This window comes from Rhopalosiphum maidis, chromosome 1 (genome assembly GCF_003676215.2).
Source record: "Rhopalosiphum maidis isolate BTI-1 chromosome 1, ASM367621v3, whole genome shotgun sequence".
In the NCBI taxonomy this organism is placed as follows: domain Eukaryota; kingdom Metazoa; phylum Arthropoda; class Insecta; order Hemiptera; family Aphididae; genus Rhopalosiphum; species Rhopalosiphum maidis.
This window is the reverse complement of record NC_040877.1, coordinates 84380780-84404144: the sequence shown is the minus strand read 5'-3', so window position 1 is coordinate 84404144 and position 23365 is coordinate 84380780. Positions and strand designations below refer to the sequence as shown.

The 23365-nt window shown below is 26.9% G+C and overlaps 2 protein-coding genes across 3 annotated transcripts; one reads left to right on the top strand and one right to left on the bottom strand.

Moving 5' to 3' along the window:
- Positions 1 to 8068: 8068 nt before the first annotated feature.
- LOC113557719 lies at positions 8069 to 9720 on the top strand (the record flags this gene model as incomplete). Its single annotated transcript, XM_026963272.2, has 5 exons — positions 8069 to 8304; positions 8368 to 8566; positions 8648 to 8825; positions 8893 to 9236; positions 9299 to 9720. Coding segments are annotated over 5 exons (1176 nt in total), but the record flags the coding sequence as incomplete, so codon positions are not given.
- LOC113556021 (myeloid leukemia factor) lies at positions 9713 to 18337 on the bottom strand. 2 transcript variants are annotated; one of them, XM_026960718.1, is made up of 6 exons: positions 17966 to 18018; positions 15230 to 15470; positions 14964 to 15165; positions 13453 to 13540; positions 11855 to 11929; positions 9713 to 10209 (listed from the first exon to the last, which is right to left on the bottom strand). In XM_026960718.1, exons 1-6 carry the CDS (start codon positions 18016 to 18018, stop codon positions 10107 to 10109), a joined length of 762 nt encoding a protein of 253 aa, XP_026816519.1. In that variant the 3' UTR covers positions 9713 to 10106. The 2 variants fall into 2 exon arrangements, with proteins under 2 accessions (XP_026816519.1, XP_026816520.1); XM_026960719.1 differs by lacking the exon at positions 11855 to 11929 and having other exon boundaries at positions 9848 to 10209; positions 17966 to 18337.
- Positions 18338 to 23365: the final 5028 nt, after the last annotated feature.

Here is a 23365-nt window from a genome sequence, read left to right as displayed (position 1 = left end):
AATACGTTCACATATATATCTTCACTTATAATTCAAAATGAATTTGAGAAAAGAATGTGCAACAATAACCACTTTTGAGTGACTAGAAATGCATTATCATCTCCGAACTCCGACTATTACTGTTACTGTTTTAGTGTTAAACAATATAAATAACAGCTTTATATAGTTTGTTGAAATTGAAATAGTGTAAGCACCTTTAAGTATTTTTATTTATAAATATTTTGTATAATTCTTGATAATTTTTGTTTATAATTTATGTACGATTTATAAATTATCTTATCAGTTTTGATATGTACCTATACTGTTGAAATCTATGATTTTGTTTTTTTGCGTGATTTATCGTGATGTAAATTAAACTATTTAAACTTCAACTTGAAAGTACCTTTACGCTTTGATGTATAAGCACGTGATAGACAATAGGTAAATATTATGATTTTATAATACCGTATATGTAAACATTAAATGGATCCGTGGCTATTTACTTTACAAATGCGTTGTTAAATCAATGACAGCTGGTGTTATGCGTAAATAATCACGTGCAAAATATTAATGATGGTTATTACATCATGATTCATGGTACATAAATGAGTTAACACATCCCAATTAATAATTAAATAGAAATTAGATAATAGTAATACTTTATTCATAATGAATTATGATCATAAAAAAAAAAAAAATGATAAACCAGCTCAGTGTTTATATTTTTATAGTATATTGCGTTAGTACCTATGTTGATACAATTTAAATTATATACAAAATATAATAGTATATTATTATAACAAAGTTATCAATTTAACATGTATACTTTTTAAGTATAAAGTAAAAGGGATTAAAAAACATATGAGGTGTTGATTATTGGTGTTCTATTATCCGTTTTAAATTTTGAAATGATAAAGATTGGATATCGAATGATAATTTATTTGTATATCACAATTATAACTCATATATACTACACTGTACAGTAATAAAATTAATAAAGTAAGGAGTCTTACTTATACTTGTTAAATATAAGTTATTGAATTTATAGATAACTTGCTCAATACATATATATTAAAAATATAAAATTATAAGAACATTTTTTATTCATAAAGTAAAACTCATCAAACATTCGATGGAAATTGATAAAGTAATCTAGTACCAACACCTAGCTGTTACCTATATATTAGTAAATTTACGTTTCAACTATTTTAAGCTTTTTTTAATTTCCCCTCCCCCTCAACTTTTTTTTGGTGAGTGGCATTTATCTTTATTACCAAAATACCACCCACAATAAAACATTTTTTATGATCTACCCGACTACCCCTAAAAAAGTGTCTAGATACGCTACTAACTATGTGTGTATTATACATTCATTCCATAATATATAAGCCTGATATAACTAAATAATTTAAGTTAGGTAATAAACAGTTCTCTTTATCTATAATACTTCAGTAATTATAATAATACATTATAGTACTTTACTATTGGCTTACTAGCTATTAGGTTATATAAGTAATTTTATACATTTTATAATTTTTGTACAAAAAATCAATTTTACTTAAGCATTATGTGAAATATGAAACTATACGTATATGTTAATATATGTTATCGAAAATTTTTATTACCTACGCCGCAGAATAAATAATTCATTTTATAAACAAAAAAACTCAACGATGGTAGGTCAGGGCCTAATTATTAGATTGTACTGATAATTATTATACTGCACTTGATATTAAGTTATACGCACGCGCGTGTTTATAGAATACCATGCACCTGTCATGCCATGAAATGGTGCAATTATTCCTTTATAAATTATAATATGCATAATAATTTAGTAAATAGTAAAAGGATACATGGAATAAGCGTAAACATCACAAATAACACGTTTGTTACTTTCATCACAATCGTTATATCCAACGAGTATATTAAATACTAATAATGGAATAATGAAAATGCGCAATAGTTAATGATTAATTTAATACATTATAACTTAAACCTACTCTTTCCTTTGAAAATATATGTTTTATTTACCCTCATATTAATTTGTGTAATATAAAATTTTTTAAATAATTATTTACGTTATTATTTTACATATAGTTGCAATAGAAATAGTATCTAGTATTGTATTGTCTTATTGTTTACAAGTTACAAAAATATTTAAAAAAACACAGCTAACTACAGAAACTTGATTTTTGAAAACTCACAAAACTTTAAACACACCAACTTACTTTGTTTTATGGATAAAATAGAGGCATATAGCCAACAGCTGAGATTTAAAATCAATCAAATTAAGTTTTATAAACTTTGTTATATAAGTTTAAGAGTCAAGACTGTACCAAGTTTATAATATTAAAGTTCCTTTATAATATTAATATAGTTTAATGTTTATGATCTTTATATATATTATATAATAGTTCTGTAGAAGAAATTTTAATTTTTTTCAATAACTTAAATATTTATAACTGATAACAATTTATTTTATTATGTTTGATTTTTATATTAACTTATTTTAAGTTGTACCATGTCCATTCCAGTAGTGCAATAAATTTGGCCCGGAAAAACTGTTTGACAGACCCTCAAATTTGCTTCAGCCTTGATATATTTAATGATTTTTTTTAGGGTATAAATACATACATTTTTAAAAGTTTTATATAATAATATGTTGCTTTTAAATTAAAATTTAGTATTTACATAACAAAATAATTTATATTTTGCACTTAATAAAAACAAAATACAATATTAAATTGAAAAACAATGTATTGGCATGTAGTTTTATATGAAAAAAATTAAATCTAATTTTTTATGCAAATGCGAATTTTTTCTTCAATTTACCTAAAATAATTTTGTTTAAAAATGTCAACGTTTTATTACACGTGTGGTGTGTCAAAACTATTTATACATTTGTTTTTTGCATATTTGAGTAAAATAACTATAAATCCTATATTTGTATAAAAATACATTGCATTTTTTGAGTTTTGTTCTGATTTACAAAATTAATTATTTTTTTATTTGGCTTTAGTTTAATAAAGCTTTATATTCCGGTAAGAACTGATAAAGTCAACATATTTAATGAAAGATGCAAGGGCAATTCAACTTGTTCAAAAATAATTTAAATATAATTCAATAAAAGATGAAATTGCAATAATGCTTTTAATTTCCCATGCATAACACTAACCATCGTAAAAAACATCATTCTATTCACAAATATAAATAGTTGGAGCTAATCTTAAAAAAACTACTGCAGTGTTGGTTCAAATTATTGAATATAATTGATACAAAAGAGGTAAAGAATTTCTAAACTTAAACTGTCGTAAGTATTATCAAAAAAGCCAAGGTATTCTGCAATTTTAAAAAAATGTGTAGAGAATAAAGTGGAAAAGTAACAAGTAAACTATGTTAGCATTGAAGAATTATTTGTCATCTGAAGAAATTTCTTGTTTAAGATATGCATTATAGACTATAATATAAAATGTTTTAAGTACCTATAAATCTATTTTGCGTAACAGTTTTTTTAAATTGTTGTGTGTACAATCAATTTGTGCATATTCAACAATATTTTTTACATACAAATTCGGGTTCCTACAAATAATTAATAAATTACTAATTTTTAATAGTGTCAATATTAATATTATACAAAATACTTTTCTCTACAGCCAAGCAATTATACCTCTAATTATTGATTATTATAAATAACAGCTTGTTCACTATTAACTGCGGCCTACCGTGGAAAATTCCGATATTCCGCTACTCAGTAATACTAATTACATATTACATAACATTTTATTACTGCAGCTATGAGTATACATAAATCATCAGCTTATTCGTACATTTTTTTTTTTTTATCTAAAAAGGTAATTAGAATTAATTCAAGTTAGAAATCCCGATTGTTTACCATTTCAAACCCTATAATGCTACGTAACCATTTGATAAAATAAAACGGCTCATTAAAATGTAATGGAAATATCCGGGAATGCAAGTAATTTTTTTTATTAATTTAAAATGAGTACTTACATAGTACATAACTTGAATTACAATCAACAATTTTTGATTTATTTAGCTGCAAGCTCATTATTCCCACTACCGTTTGAAGAGCCCTACAAATGTATAACAAACATTTAATATTGTAATGTGAAACTTTACAACTTTACATAAATGCACAATATACGTTATTTTTTTAAATATTCAAACGGTTATTAAATATAATTCTCTATATTCAGCAGGACGCTATGAAAAATATTTTTTCCAAAAAAAATATGTATATTTTATGTACCTGCCCCTAAAAACTTATGTCTTATTGTCTTAATCAGGATCGGCCTAGCCAGGGCCAGGGATTTCTGGCCCTTGCCGTATTATAGTTCCTGGGCCCTTGTACTGTGTTACCCGAAAATACAGTATACAATTATTGGGCCCCAGGAAATAATTCTTGCCTGGGCCCTCAAGTACCCAGGTCAACCCAGTTCTTAATGTCTTATTATAGTAAAAATTTAAGAAAACAAAATATTACAACATATTTTATAAATATATAATTATAATAGTACATATGGTCATATTCAATTCTATATTTAATTGACTAAGTAGACATAAATTAGTACTTTGAAAGTTCAAACTGACTTTATGTACCATTGTCAAAAACGTGGAGTTCACTATAAATATAGGTTCGTGTAAATTACATGATACTATTTGCGCACTTATATATTACCTTTACGATTTATACGTTAATTTAATTTTTTATCTGGTTTTTATGAAAAATGTTTTGAATTGGATCCATTACGGCAGACATTTGCCCTTTGACGAATGCTGCATAACATATATTATAAATTATTTCAGGAGTAAAATTTACGTGTTTAAGATGTGTCCCGTTCCCGCAGACTTGTCATCTGTCGAGTACTGCATGCATGATGCGTCCACAACTGAACTCACTTGAACTATATACGTTAGATTTTTTTTTTATAATTATTTAGTTAATTGTTGTTAAGCATAACATACATATATAAAAGTATATAGGCCATAGCCCACAGGGGAAGTCGGTAAATTACTATAAGACCGATATCCTGTCGCAGAGCTTAATATTCTTACCAGTTACCACAGAATAGATGAAAATATCATCTATTCTGTGCTCTTACGTTTGGCGGCATTTTTGATTTTCAGCTGCCTACACTGTCGCCGTTCCAGGCTTACGCAATTTTTCGTGTTTCTTATCACGCTTATTATCAATCGTAAGGGAAACAATCGAATATTTTATATAATATCAAATTTTAATTAATAAGAAGACATCACTATACGTCAGGAGTCAGGACGTGGTGGTCACTGCCTCAGTACGTCACTCGTCGGGTCTATACCGATTTTTTTACATTCCCAGTTTTTGTAAGTCGGTCACGGTATTTTTCACGAAAATACTATTAATTCTCGTGCGTATTGTTCCATTTAATAGTCTGAATAACGACAACGATGACGATATCTCCACACGATAAACGTGTTGCGATCGTCATACTGCAGTACAATTGTTACTGTTGGACTTCGGACGTCGAATCGTCCCGTTTTAAACGCGTGTTTAATTGGTGTTTGTTGTTATAATCGTTGTTAACAACACCGACACGCGGTGGCCGTCCGGGTCCGTGCAATCGACAATTGCCGCAGTGCGCAATAAACAACAGCGTTTTTCTTTAATAATCGCTATTAATTAGTGTTCACGCGTTACGCGTTCGATTTCCTTTCCGCTATACCGATCGTTCGTTTTGTTTACTTATCGTTTGCCGTCCTACGTAGGTCACAGGCAATTGGCAGTGGGGAACGTGCAACCAGTCCACCCGAACCGTACGCATAGTCCAGTCCCCACTGCGCACGGTCGCGTAAAACCGTATAAATATTTCTGCTCGTCGGGCAACGAGCACCAGTGTTAATCGACGGTTGTTTATAGTCGCAAACGCCTACGAGTGCAAAGGTATTCTTCAAGTCGTGTGTTTTCGTTGTATGGGTGAGTGTCGATCGTAATAATAATAATAATAATATTAATATATTAATGAATAATAATTTAATATGTAACGTAATACGCTTAATCTGTAACTATGACGACACAATACGTCGCTTGTAAAGTTATAGCTGCAAAATATTGTAATACGGCTTTTTCGTAAATTTTATGCATATCCATCTTATAATATGTGAGATACATTGAATAGCGTAGACGTTAATCGGTTTTACTCTATTCGTTTTTGACGCCTACTAGCACACACCGTTATTTTCCACCAAGTCGGTCGTTAAATCACGATTTCGTTACAGTTCAGTTCCCGTGACTGTGTGTAACAATAATATATTCATATTTTAATAGTCAAGTAAGAACAATATGGACCATGGTCACGAACGTACATAACTGTGTCAATGCTTCCACCCGTATTTTACCACCGAACGTTGGGACTATGGAAGTGTGGAATAGAGCGAGTTCAAATTCCTTGGCCCAATTATACATATCTTATATCTACAGTTCGGGCTTCGATATTATTCTTGTGTCATGATACATAAACCCGCACTTTCCAGTACTGTTGTCCACTAAAACTGTCTTCGATTTATGCATGCCTTTCGCCTTTCGATGTTATTATTATTCGTGTCAAATCCTATGTGGCGTGTATTGATTAATTTCATTGAATTTGACCCACACCACCAAACGTATTAACGAATTATTGCAATTTTCAGTTAATAATTATTGCGTGCAGCGAGTTTCGAAACTGTTGTCTTGTTGAAACGATTATGTGATAAAAGCAATAATTTATTACATTCAGTCTTGTATCTACTATTAATGGTCATGCATTATGTAGAAGCTATTACCATTGATTTAACTCAATTGAAGTATACTTAATCAATGCTATTATGCGTCATTGGTATTGTGATATTCATTACAAGTATTAAATTTCATTAACTCCATGGTGATTTTTTATCAACTTCTATTAGAATTTAATCGCGTTTAGTCTTTATTTTTTTTCAGATATCGTCATGTATTAGGTTGATTATTTTCTTCTACATTTTTCTACGAAATAAATATTAACAAACAATATAGTTTTTAACACCTAATTTATCTCTCTGGACATTATGAATCTCCGAATAATTTATAAGTGGAAAATAATATAATTTTGTTTAATATTTTAATGAATCATACTTATTAATAGATTTATGATTATGAGTGTTATCATAAATATTGAGTTAATCTTGATTATTTTTTAATTGTTAGGTATAGTACTATAGTTTATTAATTTTTATTACGTACATAAATTTAAGACTATGTTTTTGAAATTATTTTTTGTTGTCACTGATTTAGCATTACGTCATGACGTTATACTCGTCGTTGCATAAAATTCTATTTACTAAATATTTTTTTTCTAAAATGTAAAAAAAAATATATCATATGCAGTACTATAGTCAACATTGATTTTTGTTAAATATAATTTATTGCTTTTTAGTTTTTGAATGATTTATGTACTTATAAAACTCGTTACAAAATGATTGTGATTTATTTATATTTAATTCAATTCATTGTGTTATATAATATAATTTATATATATATATGAAATTATTTATACAATTATACCAATAATATTATATGAGTTAATTTAACACATAACATCATAATACAACAACATATTATTTTATGATTTCAAGATACAATTGTATCGTTGCAAGTTTTATTAAATATGTAGATTAAATAAACAATGTAAGACAGAGTTGAATGTATATATTTCATACAAACAATAATATCTCTAATGCAGTAAGACAAAAAAAAACTGTTATTGATTATTTCTGAATCAAAATTTTGAGAATCTTTATTTTTATTACTATAATCTCGACTATAATTGACATGCAGGTGTTAATTTGATTTACTATTAATTTAAATTATATTGATAATTTTCTTAGGTTAGTAACTTAAAATCTACTTATATGTATCTTAACATTTATTTTATTTATGTTTAAAGAGCGTGAGAAAAAATTACTAGAAGTAGAAGGACCTGTTGGCGCTGCAGAAGACAGCTGCTACAGGGATGAATCCAGCTACATACCAACAGTCGGTAGATGGGGAAATGAATGGCCGAGTTGACTCGAAACCCGGCCTTCTCCTGACAACCACAATAATGACGACGAGTATGCATTTTGGCTGAACCATGGCCAGAAGGCGGACTGGCCAATTGGTCAGCCAGTGCCCTTGCCAAAATGGGGTAGTTCAAGGCCACCCCTTGTGGTCAGCTCAATTGAGGAGTATGAAGAGCTGACCAGACAATTTGAAAATGAAGTACAGACGTTACTTCAGGCATATAACTATGATTCAATAACAAACTTCATCAAGTAAATAAAATATAAACATGACACACTTCTTGTATCAAATTTTAAATTATACTTCTATTTTAGATTTTATAATGAATTCAAAAATGGAAAATGTGAAACGTTGGAGTTCTTCTTTAGGAAATATAAACCACCATTAACTAAAAATGCAAACACCTGTGTTGGACTTGGTTTGTTATTGATTGGGAAATTGGCATTATTGGAAAAAAGATTTCCTGGTGTTAAAAATAGCCTTTATTTGGTGTCTTGTGAAGAATCTATAGAGGTTAGTGTTCTCTTTCTGCTAATTGTATATATTTAACTAATATTTTATCTAAAATTCAAAATTTTTCATTAACTATTTTAGAGCCATGAGGGATACATTAGTAATGACTATCCAGACCCATGGGTTAGTGATAAAGAACATGTTATGGTTGCAATGCAAATTGAAATCAATGGTCGTGGTGGTGTGATATTGTTGGATCCGGGTTATCAAATTGGTAGAGTCATTACTGTAATGATCGATCAACAATATCCTCATACTGGTAAATATTTTCACTAAAATTGTCTTTTATAATTGATTTTGATTTGTCTTATGTATCTTTTCAATAGGTCGTTTTGTACCATCATCTTGTCCTCAAAAAGAGTATTGTTATCAAACAATGGTTGGTGAAAAGTATGTGCAATGGTCTGTATGGAATGGATCAACAAAACCAGAAACCAACTTGGTATACATAGGGGCATCTTATCACTCACCAGTGTCTGTGACTGAACGTCGAAATTTAGTTTACAACTTTAGAAGCTTGTTGGCCACCGATAGCAAAGGTCATTTATTGGCTGGTGTCTATTTTAAAGCAGCGCTTCAATCTACATTCACATTGTTTTGTGATGATGATCAAGATCCAACAATTAAACACCGAATTAAAGTTCCATCTGATAAATTTATTACATTAAATGTAAATAAAACTTAAACTAAATATTAAATTGCATCTTATTTATTGCAATTATATTTTTTTAGGATGTCGACAATGAAGTCGAAAAGATACTAAATACAAGCAGTAAGCATCTTAAGATAACCAAGGTTCAATTTTGCAATATACTATCTGCAGTGGCAAAAATATTAGAAGATAAAGATTTTCTCGATCAAATGTGCAAAATTAATGATGATATATACAAACTTGGTGTTGATGAAAATAACAACAATGAAGGCGTTAATAATTACAATTTATCCGGTTAATTTAGTGTTCACAATTATATAAAATTAATTTTTCTTCTATTCAATTATTATTTTCTTAAGTGATATTCAATAAAAATTATATAGTTAGATATTACACAGTGATTTTTCTCATCATATTATTATTATTTATATAATAGACATTTTAGTTATACTATGGAAAAAGGATAAAATTTTGACGTGAAAATAAAAATTTTTTGGACAAATTATTTGTTATTTATTATTATAATTAAAATAAGTATTAACTAAAACCTATAACTAAGCTTTACCAAGAATAGCATATTGAATACTTTAAGATCAATTAATCACTCACATATTAAGTATATAAAATAAAAATAAATACCAAACATTAAGAATAGCCTAATCCTTTTTTAAATAATAATTCTTATAAAATAATTAATATTACAATATTAAATGTATCCTATTTTAATGCATACTCTTTCACACCCTTTCACATTATTTTATAGAACACAGTTTTGAAATATAATTTGTGAATACAATAATAAAAGTGTAATGTTTTCTATAGTAATTTTATTAATTCTAAATTATAAAATTAATGGAGAATTAAAAAATTTTAGCTTGCTAACATAACTTAGGCGTCATTTACAGGATACTGTTGGATCTTTTTAGGGGTCCGCTGCTTAGCTGCACGTTTTCTTCCTTGATCTTGATGACCTTCTATAGGCAACACCTCACTGAAAAAATATAATATATTTATAATTATATAATTTAAATATATTTTTGAGTATATTACAATCAATTTTAATACATAATTCATATTTGCATTCAAAATTAACATAATAAGTTATTGTCAACTTACCAAGTATATACAACATTGCAATTATTGATGTAAAAATTGTATAGTTTTATAATTAATAAAAATAAAAAAGACAAATATAATAAGTATTTGTATTTAATTTCTAAGTTTTTTGACTAAAACTGAAAGTATCATAATATGTGCATTGTACAATCAGGAAAATCTAATTTTTAATATTATATAGCAAATAATAACTAAAAAATAATATAATTAATTTAATAAATATAAAAATTAAATATTGGAGTTTGTTTAACATCTATATGGATTGAAAATAGATAGGAAATACAGGAACACGTACTGTAAGACATTATAGCTAGTAAGAAGTATTTTTTACATGACATTTGTTTGATATAAATTAAAGTTGCTAACGATTAACTTTAATATTATTAATTTAAATATTTAAGTTTGAAAAAATGATATTAATAACTCATTTAAAACACCTTGTAATTTACATGAGATTTTAACTTTTATGCTTGCTATAAATAATTCTGAGTATAAAGTTATGAGTTTAACTCTGTGTTTTGATATCTTTTACATACACGAAAAAGTTTCACAATCAGTTTCGACACAGTTTCATTGTGACCAAGAAAACATGAGTACTATATTCCTTTTGTTTATACTTGTCCCTTGTTATATTATGTTTCTAAAGAGCATACTAATATTGCCTACTTATTGTTTTAGAAAGTTTTAGATATACAATATTTAACATTTCTTTATACAAACAATATTAACCACTAACCTATTAAGTAATAAATACATTTTTTTAAATTTAAACCAATTAATTATATACCATAATTTATGAAGTTTGATTATACCTCATGCTATGACACAAATTAATCAATGATCACTCAATTATAATTTATCAGTTATGAAGCTAATTTTACATATAAAATTAAAGGGCAAATTAATAATGTATTTATGGTTGATTTCAAACTATTGTGTACAGGTAGTAAAAATACCAAATTCAACTGTAGCATGCTAAAATAAAAACATTTTAAAATTATAACTCACCTGACAAAACTGTTTTGTTAACTTATAATATTATTAATAAAATGCTGAACAGTTTTTAAATTTGATGCAAGATAAAAAAATTAAATATCTATTTACCAAAAATATGAATTTTTATCTCTCATAAATATATTTTTTATAAAAAAATTAATCTTTGTTATATTTTATTAAATATTTTTAAAATTTATCATATATCTAATCATTTTAGACAAATGCCTAAAAAAAAAATATCCTTCAGTGTGCTACTGAATACTATTAAACACTATATTATATTATAATAATTGTGTATTTTTAAAGATAAAATAAAAAAAATTGTACCTATATTAAGCAAACAAAATATCTAATTGTATTATTTTAGTAAGTAAAACTTATTATATAATATTAATAAAAATATTAGTAATCAGTGAAGTATTAAAAACAAAAATTAATAAATAAAATAACACCATTATCCCCCAATAAAGTTTATCAAAAATAAATTATGATTCAATTTATAATTTTATAATTACTACACATACCTGTTACGTGATGTTGAAGGAGGAGGGGGTAATGCCTTGATATGCCTTTTTAAAGGAACTGAAGAATTTTGAACTCTAATTGTAAACATAAAATAAATAAAAAAAAAATAATACCAGTGTGTACAAACAAAATCAACTAAAGATATTATAAAGTGCTAAGTCAGTGGTTATCAACCTCTTTTTACAGAGGACAAAAAAAAAAGTTTAGTAATAGTTTTAGTACTGATTTCGAAAAATATGATAAATGAAGTCGATTTAACATTATTATTATTTTTTTAATTTTGAATTGCAACTATACAACGCAATAACAAGAAATAATTGATATTTGTGAATAGAGATGGATAATGACTAAGTGTTCATGCAAAATGATAAATGCAATGTTATTTATATTTACACAAAATTTGAAATTTTTTTTTTCAATTTAATTTTAAGACTGGCGAGCCGTAGTTGGTTACTATTAGTTTAAGTATTAAGAGGTCTAAACATCTATTTCTTAAAAAACAAAAATTAAATAATAGTGAAGCAATATTAAAATATTTAAACATAAATGCAGAACAGATTTAATTTTCATAAAAAAATGTCATCCCTTTATGATAAATTAAACTTTAAAATATATCTTCAAATCATGCTTGGATATATAAATCAAATTAAACAACTGTGGAAATCTCTCATACAAAAGTAGGTGTTAAGTATGCAGTGTACCCATACAGTATACATGTACTCATTGAGTAGGATACTCAAATATTAGATTTATATCCAATGATAAGTCATAAACTAATAACATACAGTAAAAAAATTATTCTGAATTACAGTCTGTCACATTATATTTCTAAGGACATGATATTTATTTATCAATAATATGGGAGGTAGAACTAATTTTTGCTAAAAACAAACCTCAATAATTATTTAACAAATTGCATTAAAAAATGGAAACTCTAACGATCATAAAAAAAAATGTTGTTATTATTTTATAAAATATAATTATGTATTTGGTCAAAACCTGGATTTAACACCAAGTATGAACTAAATTCAATAGTACTAGAAGCCAACCTAAAAGTTCATAATTGAAGCAGTTTTCCAAAACTAAAAATTAAAAAATATGTATAAAACAAAAACAGGACATCATTGTGAAAGCAATACATTCATCACTTCTCTTAGAATCTAAAATTATTACATTTTATGTACCTAAATATTTTTAAGGACAAGAATAAGGATGTAATTTTAATGTACTTTTTTAAATTGAAATAAAGAAGTTCTTATTAATAAAAAAAAGCTAGAAACTAATCAACTACAGAAAGACTTAAAAATGTCAAGTTAAAATTATTCGAGAAAATAAATTTATGAGCAATATTTTATACTTTAATTTCTTTTCATACCAATTAAAAATAAAAATTTGTGACAGTTAACTATGTTCATTATGACATTTGTATATATTTATTGATCTAACATAACAGAAATACTTACTACTGTAAATGTTATGTAGTTATGACTATATATTATCTAATTAAAAGCTTTTACTAAATTAGCAATATCCACTATAATCTATTATTTATTTCATCTATAATATAAAATAAAAATTTTAAATATATTATACATACCTATGAGTGTAAGGCAAATAACGACTGCGATGTGAATTCAAGTTTTGAGCTTTATTGCGCCATTCGTTGTTGAATTCTTCAGCTTCATCTAAAAATAAAAAATGTCAAGTCGTTATTTCAAAATATAATATTTATGTAAAACAGTATTAATTATCATTGAAACGTAAATAATATAGATTACAAATAAAAAAATCTATACTTTATCATTCATAAAACATTTGTTATATTTATATCTGTGATTTAATACAACTTATCAAAAAAAAAAAACCATCATATCTTTCAACTATTCTTTAATTTTATACATAAAATGACAACTCTAAATTTAATGTTTTAAGCCAAGCATGTCAAACTTTGACAATCCAAGTAAAAAAAACGGCTCACAATTTATTTATATACGGCTCGAACCACATTAAAGAAATGTAAAAATATCTAATTGTTCTTTATAAGTTCAATAATTTTAGAATTAATTGGATTATAATAAAAAATTAGTTTAAAATAGGTAAATTTTACACCATAAATACAAAAGAATTAAAATAAACTGTATCTAATATAGAGCACTATATAGTGATTTAATAACATAATAAAATAGATAACTATAGTATAATTTTATCTATAAGGACAAATTTTAATATTTAAGAAAAGTAAAGAAATTATATAGAAATACTTGAATGACATTTTAAATAATGAACTGTGACCATAAATGTTATTATTATTTATTAGTTTAAATATGTAGATAGTAGATTTATTTTTCTTCTTTCATTATTTAGAGTTTAAGTGAAAAGTTTATATAGAATCCAATATTTTTTACAAAACCAATAAGTGAGTTGTTAAGAGGACGTAGAACCCGCATGTGTTGTCTCCGTCTTACACATGTGCGACATAACAAATTTTCGTTCACCAGTTTCAATACTGTGCCGTAAATCTTGATATTAGACTATTAGAGTTAACACTGACCTATTATAAAATTTAAAGGTAAGATTATTATTCCCTCATAGCCTTTTATTGATATTATTTTTAAGTAAATTATGATCTTTTTGAAACCGTAAATTTTAAAATGATCATAACTAACTTAAAAATAATAATATCAATAAAAGGCTACGAGGAGCCGTGGATAATAATCTTACCTTTACATTTTATAATAGGTCAGTTTGTTTTAATATCAAAACTAACAGCACAATATTGAAACTGATGAACGAAAATTTACTATGTCGCGCATGTGTTAGACGGAGACAACACATGCAAATCATTAAATAAGAGACATTGCAAAAACAGAGGTGGAAACTTCAGAAAACTTAGCCCCCCCCCCTAGATTTCTGCTAAGTTCTACCACTCAATTCAACAGTTAGTTAGTACTAAGCATAATAATATATCATTTTTTTAAAATATTATGGAGGCTTTAGTCTTTCCAAAAATGTTGGGCTATTTATGCCTATTATGATAGGCAATAAATTATATATGTAATATATAGTTTTCAGTTATTTAGCTTTTTATTATTTTTAAATTATACTGACCATCATCTAAATTAATATATTCTTGATTTTCTTCTTGGTCTCCTGAATATAAATTTTGTTGGCGTTCAACAATATGTGCACGGTCTCCAATATGATGTCCAATAGCCAACTTCTTAACACCTGTCCTTGAATCACTAACAGCTTTTTTTGTTTCTTTTATTCCTCCTGGACCGGTACGTGTAGAAGTGGAAGCTTTATATACCTAGTAAATATTGTAAATAAAAACAAATAAATAAAATATTTTTAAGGTATAATAATGTATGTACTTGAGGTTGTCCATTTGGTCCATTTGATGAATATGACATAAATGTACTGCTGCTACTGAATGATTGGCCTGGATGATTACCACTCGTCATCATATTCATAGGATTATTCATATTACCCATCATGGAACCAAAATTTCCAAACATTCCACCGCCAAATGGCATCATCATGCCAGCCATCGGATCAGGAAATCCACCACCAAAAATTGAATTCATCATTTGGTCCATTTGGCGCATTGAATTTCTGAATAAAATAATTAATATTTTTTATTAAAATATATGTAAATGTTTATTTATATTTAAATCAGTGTTGATATTTTACAAAATAATATTATTATACTTTACATGGAAACCAATTTTTTTTTTTTAGCTATATTTTAAAATAACTATAAGTTTCCTAGTTTCCATGAGAAATCATATCCCGTCATGTAACATGTTTGGTTGTATAAAAAAATGGTTAATTTAATAGTTGACCAAAGTCTAAAATTGAAAGGACCAGCTTTTAATTAGTAATTTATGTTTGGTTCTTACTAAATGCTTACTATTAAATTTTAATATTAAATGTTTGGTGATTGTTAAGCAATCCGGCATAAGTCATATAAACTCAGTGCTACACAAGATAAATACATTTTTTAACATAATATGAAATAAAAGAATAAATATAATAATAATAATAAATAATAATCAATTTTAATTACAGAGTAAAATAAAATATATAGTTTCCAAGTTATTAAAATATAAATAGTATGGAAAATTGGTTTACAAAATGATTGTTTAAAGCAAAATAAAATAAAATAAATTTATATAGTTTTAACTATATAAATTTAGTCCCATGTCCTAATGTTACTTTCCATTCATCCCAATGTCCACTTTTCCAGACCAATGTTTAACTTGAGCTTTACACATTAAATCTAAGACTTTCCTTAAAATAATTATTTTGAGATGCAAACACTTCTACATAACAATAAATACACTCAAATTCAAATTAATCATTTCATGAATAAAACTTTCTTAAAACTAATTTTTACTTATGGATCTCCGTTTTATGGGAATACAAAATAATTAAATACAAATAAAATTCAATCTTTTTAAAAGATCATCACCAACGGAAAACTAATTACTGTCCTTTTCAATGCACCAAACTTAATTTACATATTCATTTGAATATGTTTTATTATAGAGATAACTTTGGGGTAGCAGTGATCTATCTAATCCAGTGGTTGCCAAACTTTTTTTTTATCTATCACCCATTCCCGCCACTTCAAAAAAAAAATCTGACAGATGCCCCTAAAAAGAGTACGAGTATTGTTAATAATCTTTAACCCCCCAAGTTAAGCTTGTAACTTCCATTGCCCCCTTTGACAGATCTAACACATCCCAAGGGGGTGATATCGCCCATTTTGGGAAACATTGATCTCATATAAATCCGCTAGTCAATAAATATGATTAGTTATTAAATATGAAGCAAAATGTTCACATGTATCATGACATAATACCTCATTCAACCAGTCCTAGGTTAATTATTAGCGCATAAACAGAATATATCGCTTATAGTATATTATAAAACAACACTGTTCAATTTAGGTTGCAAGAGGAATAGTGGAGGGCTATACATCTTTTAAAGAATTTAAATGTTAAATGAGTTTTTAAACGACATGAAAGCATTTCATTGAGTAATTAATATAATAATAATTTTTTGTACCTGGCATGATTTTTCATAAATAAATAATTAATAAAGTTTACTTTAAAAATTTGAATAAACTATTTGTATATAGATTTTAGTTGTTAATTTACACCCGTGTTGTACATATAGATCGCAAAAAATTATATCATCTACTATACCTATCTAGCTTACAACATAAATGAACTACATGTAGATCAAGGTGTAGATCTCTTATGACACTGACACACTATTTTCAACTTACAAATTCTAAAAAGAAAATCTTAATGATTATACATAAAAAAAGTATTTGTTCAAACATACTAGTTTGATATATAGTACTTAAACTGATAAAACGAAGTATTTAGCTAGATACTAATCTAACAAATAAAATATAAGATAATAGGATTAAATGAATTAATAATAGGTATTTACTACCTATTGAATTAAATGAGTAGTTGTGTATTTTACTTAGTTCTAAAAATTATAGGGGAGGTTTAGACTGATAGGAGATAGATGAACCAATTGTTACAAAGATGTACGACATTGAAGATGTATCAAAGGATGCGTTAAATGTATGAATAGTTTTGACCTCATTATAATTTCCTTAATGATGGTTATTGTTAACTGATGAATGATGAGTAGATCAGGCACAGATAAAACAATTGAACATTTAAGAAAATCTAATAGACAGAAATTCAGAATTAAAATATGGCTGTGAGAGGGGTATAGAACATTTCTGTATTAATTGAGACTCCTCCTATCACCTAAACTTTTGATATGTCACAGTGTGAAACTTGTATATAGTCTTAAAAATATGAAGAAATTGTATATATATATATTTTTTTTAAATATGCTGTTGGTTAATTTTGGATTACATAATAATATAAAATATACTGAAGGGACAAGAACTTAACAATATTTGCAAAGATTAAGTATCAGTTTGAAAATTGATGTTCAACAAAAATAAGTCTGAACTAAAATGTAAGCAAGATAACATAGCAAAATCGTCCTTCAATTTTATAAAATTTGGGCATTTGTTGTCAAACGGAAAAAAAATATCATGCATTTCAACATACCTATATGGATTATCGTTTCCAAACATGTCGGCCATCAATGCATTAGGAAACATGTCGGATTTGCTGTGGTAAGTCGTCTCCGTAAGAATCGCAAAGTTGATTCGAGAAATTCAAAGTTATGTACTATTTGAATTGCCAATATACAACACGGATTGCAAAAAATTAAAATTATTTATATTCTAATTTCTAGTACTCAGCACGACAGCTGGAAATTAATATGATCGCACAACACTAAATTCACAAAACAAAACGCGTAGAAATTAAAATTATACGACGATTACCTAAAAATAAAACACACGGATCAGTGAAATGCGAATAGCGTCAATATCGATTATCGATGTGATAATTGTAAATCGCAATAAGACATACAATATTGTGATTTGTGATTTTATTTTAGTTTGATGTCTAGAAAAATCCAGAACTTTCTTGACATAATCAGTGTTACCACAACTGAAACACTAAAATATTTTATAGTGATTCATAAATTAATAGCACCTACGACATTCTAAAACTTAAAATATTTTGGAATTTTTCACTTTCTCAGTGCTCAATTAGATGCCTAAACACGACTGACACGAATTCAGTTAGAGACTATAATATTAGTATATTAGTATATGTGATATACCGTATGTCCTAGAAAACAGGGTACACTTCATCACTCAAAGGCGCCCGGTGCTAATGTGATTTTGTCTTTAAAAACACGCTTTACGGGAATAATGATACTGCCCTGTAGAATTAACCAAATTTGATTTTATTTTTTTTTCAATTGGCAGAGAAAAATATTCTACAGCCCGCATCGAACTTCTTTTTTCGAAATTTTGATCTCGTACTTAATAATAAGTCTTTAAAAAAAAAGACAATTTTTATCTTTTTTTATTAATTATTTTATACTATTATTTAAAATCAAATAAAAAATTTGAGTTCGATGCGGGGTGTAGAATATTGTTGTTTATCAATTAAAAAAGAAATTATCTGAAAATATTCAGTTGTCAACGAGTTATCCATATTCCCGTGGTCATTTTGGTCCGTTGAAACGCCCAAAACGGACAACTAAATATTTCATTATTAATTTTTGGGCGGTCTGCGTTTGAACGAATTACCTTTTTACCCGCATAATGAAAGTAATGTGTTTGTGAGACAATATAAAGATAAAAATGTAAAGTTATTATATAAAATCTATAGAAACATAGGCATTTCAGCATTTGTTACAATAAATTCAAGTAAAAACTAACACAAAATGCAATACTATAAATAAAAATATTTACAATATTCAACGAAGTCATATTAGAAAAACAAGAATATATTTTAAAAACAAGCTGGGATAAGTAAATACCAGGTGAGTACGAAGTACCGCGTATTATAACTTGCATTTATTATTTTAAAATATGTATTGACTGTATTGTTTAGACATAAGTTTTTACATTTAATTATAATTTAAAAATAAAATTGTATATATTTTTACAAAATGTTAAGCATTTAAAAAACATAAAATTAATATAACATAGAATTTAATTATATATTTATATTATTATTAAAATTAGTTCGATGTTACCTATACATATTATATGATTTATAAAATAAAAATATTATCAAATACCTGGCTAAAAACAAATAATAATTTATCTTAGCTATATAAACTGCTTTTAATGTAGTATTTCAGGATTTACTATTTCTTTCAACGAATGATTTTTATAAAAATCAACAAATTGAGTTTCCATTTTATTTTTCCAAAACTCAGTATTACGTTCTATTTTTTCAACAAAAATATCCGTAAAATGTGTATTATTTAGACTTATTATAAAACAATTATTAATATATTTTTTAATTATTTGTAAATATTGATTGTTGAATACAAATTATAACTATAATAATAATATTACCTTTCGGGGTCCATACTATAAAATAACACGAACTTTTATTGGCTACTCTATAATTTGACCGTGGATTTGATAGTAATAATAATAATTTTTTTTTTTAAATTTTATGTTTCCATCTTGATCATTTATCAGAAATTTTATTTTATTAGCTAATAATCCTTCTTTGGGGGTCATCATGTCTTGAATACTATGCGGACATTTAATCTCTATTATATCATTATCTCCCACTAATCCACCAGGAGAACCCGCCAAAAATTATATTCTGCATCTACAAATAGACCTGCTGGAAAAACTTTTAAATTATATTTTATTTCAAATTAATCTTTTGTCATTGGCTCATATTGAATTTAATAACTAATAAAAAAACAATTAGGCATTTTATCAATTGTAACGAAATTCAATCCTTGCTTGTTTTGATATTATGTTAACTTGTTTTGTTTTATTTGCACATATTAATACAATGGTTTATACAATATTTTCCTTTGATATTCAGACTAAATGTATTGTTTAATAATTTACAATAAAATTCAAGGGGGTACAATAATGTGGTGGAAAATAAGAAGATGAACTCCCAGTTTAGTTGTGTTTACGAGCTCTACCGGAGTCTCCAGATTGATTTTGTCTGCTTCCACAGTTAGGTGTTAATTGCTGCGATTACTGGCGTTTTCACAATTAGAAACGAGTGAAATAACAATATCATATATTCTACACCACTCATTTCCCGACAATGCGTGGAGAGTGAGATGTAGAATACTCGATTATGGCTCCGTTCAACAGAACGTTGTCCACTTGTCCTCTACTAAAGCCACTAAAGGTAAACTTTTTAGTGGACCGCGGTTTGTCGTAGCTCAGAATTTATTTATTAGCTATTTGGTCATATTGTTTTTCACGGTATGAGAGGGCAGTTGAATATTCTCCGGCTGAAACACAACCAGCTACGGAAGCTGAGGGAGAGTGAAGGTGTCTTGGAGCTGTATTCGACGGTCTTATATAGTCTTCGGTGGCTTCATGACCGCATTATCTGAGTTACTGCATTTGTGGTCTTTACAGAGTTTTATTTGTTATTTTTCGGTGGTTTGATATATTTGTATTTTTATGGTGATCATTTGGATATGGTATCAAGTTTAAATGTTCGGAATAAATGAATAGATAATGTATAAAAAAAATAAATAAATGCATGGTCTGCAACGACGGTGGCAGGGTGAGCGTCCTCTATGTTGGGAACGAGACGTATTTTTGGTCGGGGTGCGGTGCGCGGTAAGTTTTCATGTTTTGATTAGGTTGATGTACAGCACAAGAGCGCGACACTAGTATACTGAGCGATCTTGTCCCATTACATAATTTATTAATTTCATTTGAATATTAATTTAAACTATATAGTATAGTCTTACGTCATTGATGTTGTTTTTGGTGTAAATATTTCACTGTATAAAATAAATTTAATTGTATTTATTCATGGAGTATTGTTTCTTAATTTACATACATGACCGAAATTTGAAGCAGTAAGGCGGTGTTTTCATTCATCTATTGTTCTTCTTTCTAACAAATTGATTGCTTGAACACTCAGCTTTAAGTTATTTAAATATTAATTAGACTTTGTTCCAAATTTTCTTGTGAAATCGGCAGTTCACCGCAACCCAACTCATTACACAGATCTCCGTAGTCTTTATCGAGTCCAGAAAATGGTTTCAATTTATTAGTTTATGAACTAAAAAAATATTATCATAAATAAGAGAAATATTTAAATGTAAAAAAAATAATTTTTTAATTTTAATTACTCAGTACTCAGTAGAGTAGATGGTCCAAAGACGAGTTTAGATTGTTTACTGCTCTGTTACCTGTTATGTTTTTCTTTTGCAATTTCGTATGTATAATTTTGTAAACTTTCCTGGACTTTCTTTAGTAGCAGTTTTATGAAGTTTACGTATGTAGTCAAGACCAAAATTAAAAGAGGACACTGCTGTCATCTTGTATTATAAGAAATTATATAATTGGTTAAAAATATATCAAATACAATTTACAGAGTACCTAAACTATGTACAACATTTTTTAATTATTACCTCTCAAAGAATAGTTGATTCTTCCTCCCCCCCACAAATTTAGCAACTTCACTATTATACATAGTTGTTGTTTACGTCGTAAATTAGACTATTTGCATGATATGCTACTAAATTTTTGGCTACAGAAATATCTTGCCATAGGTAGGGACGGCTATGGAATATAAATTCAGGCCAGGAAAATGTATTACCCAGGCCACAAATCAATGATTACCTGAAAGGCGTTACTTTAGTAGTGGGGGTAGGGGATGGTTAAGTTTATGTTCTACTCCCTCCCCATCAATACTACCCAATTTATTTTATAATTAATCATTTATCTAATATTTTAGTTTTTATTATATGTAAGAGGACATAAAAAAATAGACATTCAATTAGTATCAATATTTTAGTTTATTTAACTAATGTAATTTACATACAAAAATAAATATGTATGAAAATATAAAGAAATGTGGACAAAAACAATTCTACAAATTTAATTATTAATAGAATATAAACAAATTGGGTCGGTACTATTTTTATGTGCTCGTTATAACTATTGTCTATTATATTTTGAATTTTCTTATTTACTACATATAAAATATTAAATAATATATTTTAAAAAAGTTGCATTGAATAATTATTGTTTTTTTTAAATGTTCCGTTGAAAATCTTCGTCTATTTGCTAATACGTATATATTTAATTAGGTAAGTACCTTTACTCCGTATAACCGTATTATATTTTCAACAATACATAAGTGATAACATATAAAAACAGATAATCAAACTTGTATTTCAGATTCAGTTAATAAAATATAAAATTACACAGTATTTTTCAGCATTTTGCATCAAAAACTGTCAAATATGCACTTAAAAACACAAATAATGAACTTCTAATAAAAAATAGAGAAATATAAAAAAATAATGTTTTAATTATATGCAAAACAAAATTTTGATAATTTAAATGTAGATATCATGAAACACATTTCTATGTAAGAACGGAAGTTATTTTGCAGCCAAAAAAAATATGCAAAATCATAAACACCCTATAACCCTAATAATAACAATATAAATATAATAAATAAATCTTCATGGATTACCTACATCATTGTAAATTCAATACATTTATCACTTCGGTTAGAATCGAATAAACTAACTAATAATAATAATAAAATATATTATAGAAGTTTAGGTAAAATATTATTTGTACTTACAACACCAGATAAAGCATTACAGTTTGTCCCATAACTTCTTTTGGACCAAGCTCCATCAGCTATAACTGTGATCATAGGAATTCCATTTTCATTTACATCGCATACTCATTGACAGTAAAACATTGTTTATGTTGTAAATAATATTATCAAGATAATTATAATAATTTTTAGTGTTTTGGTAAATATATATTTGATGTTTATAAATACAAGTTCCGGTACAGCGTGCCGTGATCCTAATAAACCTGTTCGGTTATACAGGTAGACGGATAGTATAAG

Coding starts and splice junctions, on each gene's coding strand:
- LOC113556021 (XM_026960718.1), bottom strand. CDS start 18,018: ATGTTTCCTAATGCATTGATGGCCGACATGTTTGGAAACGATAATCCA. Junction 15,166..15,229: donor GACCAAATGGACAACCTCAA/GTACATACATTA, acceptor AATATTTACTAG/GTATATAAAGCTTCCACTTC. Junction 11,930..13,452: donor TATTTGCCTTACACTCATAG/GTATGTATAATA, acceptor GTTTACAATTAG/AGTTCAAAATTCTTCAGTTC.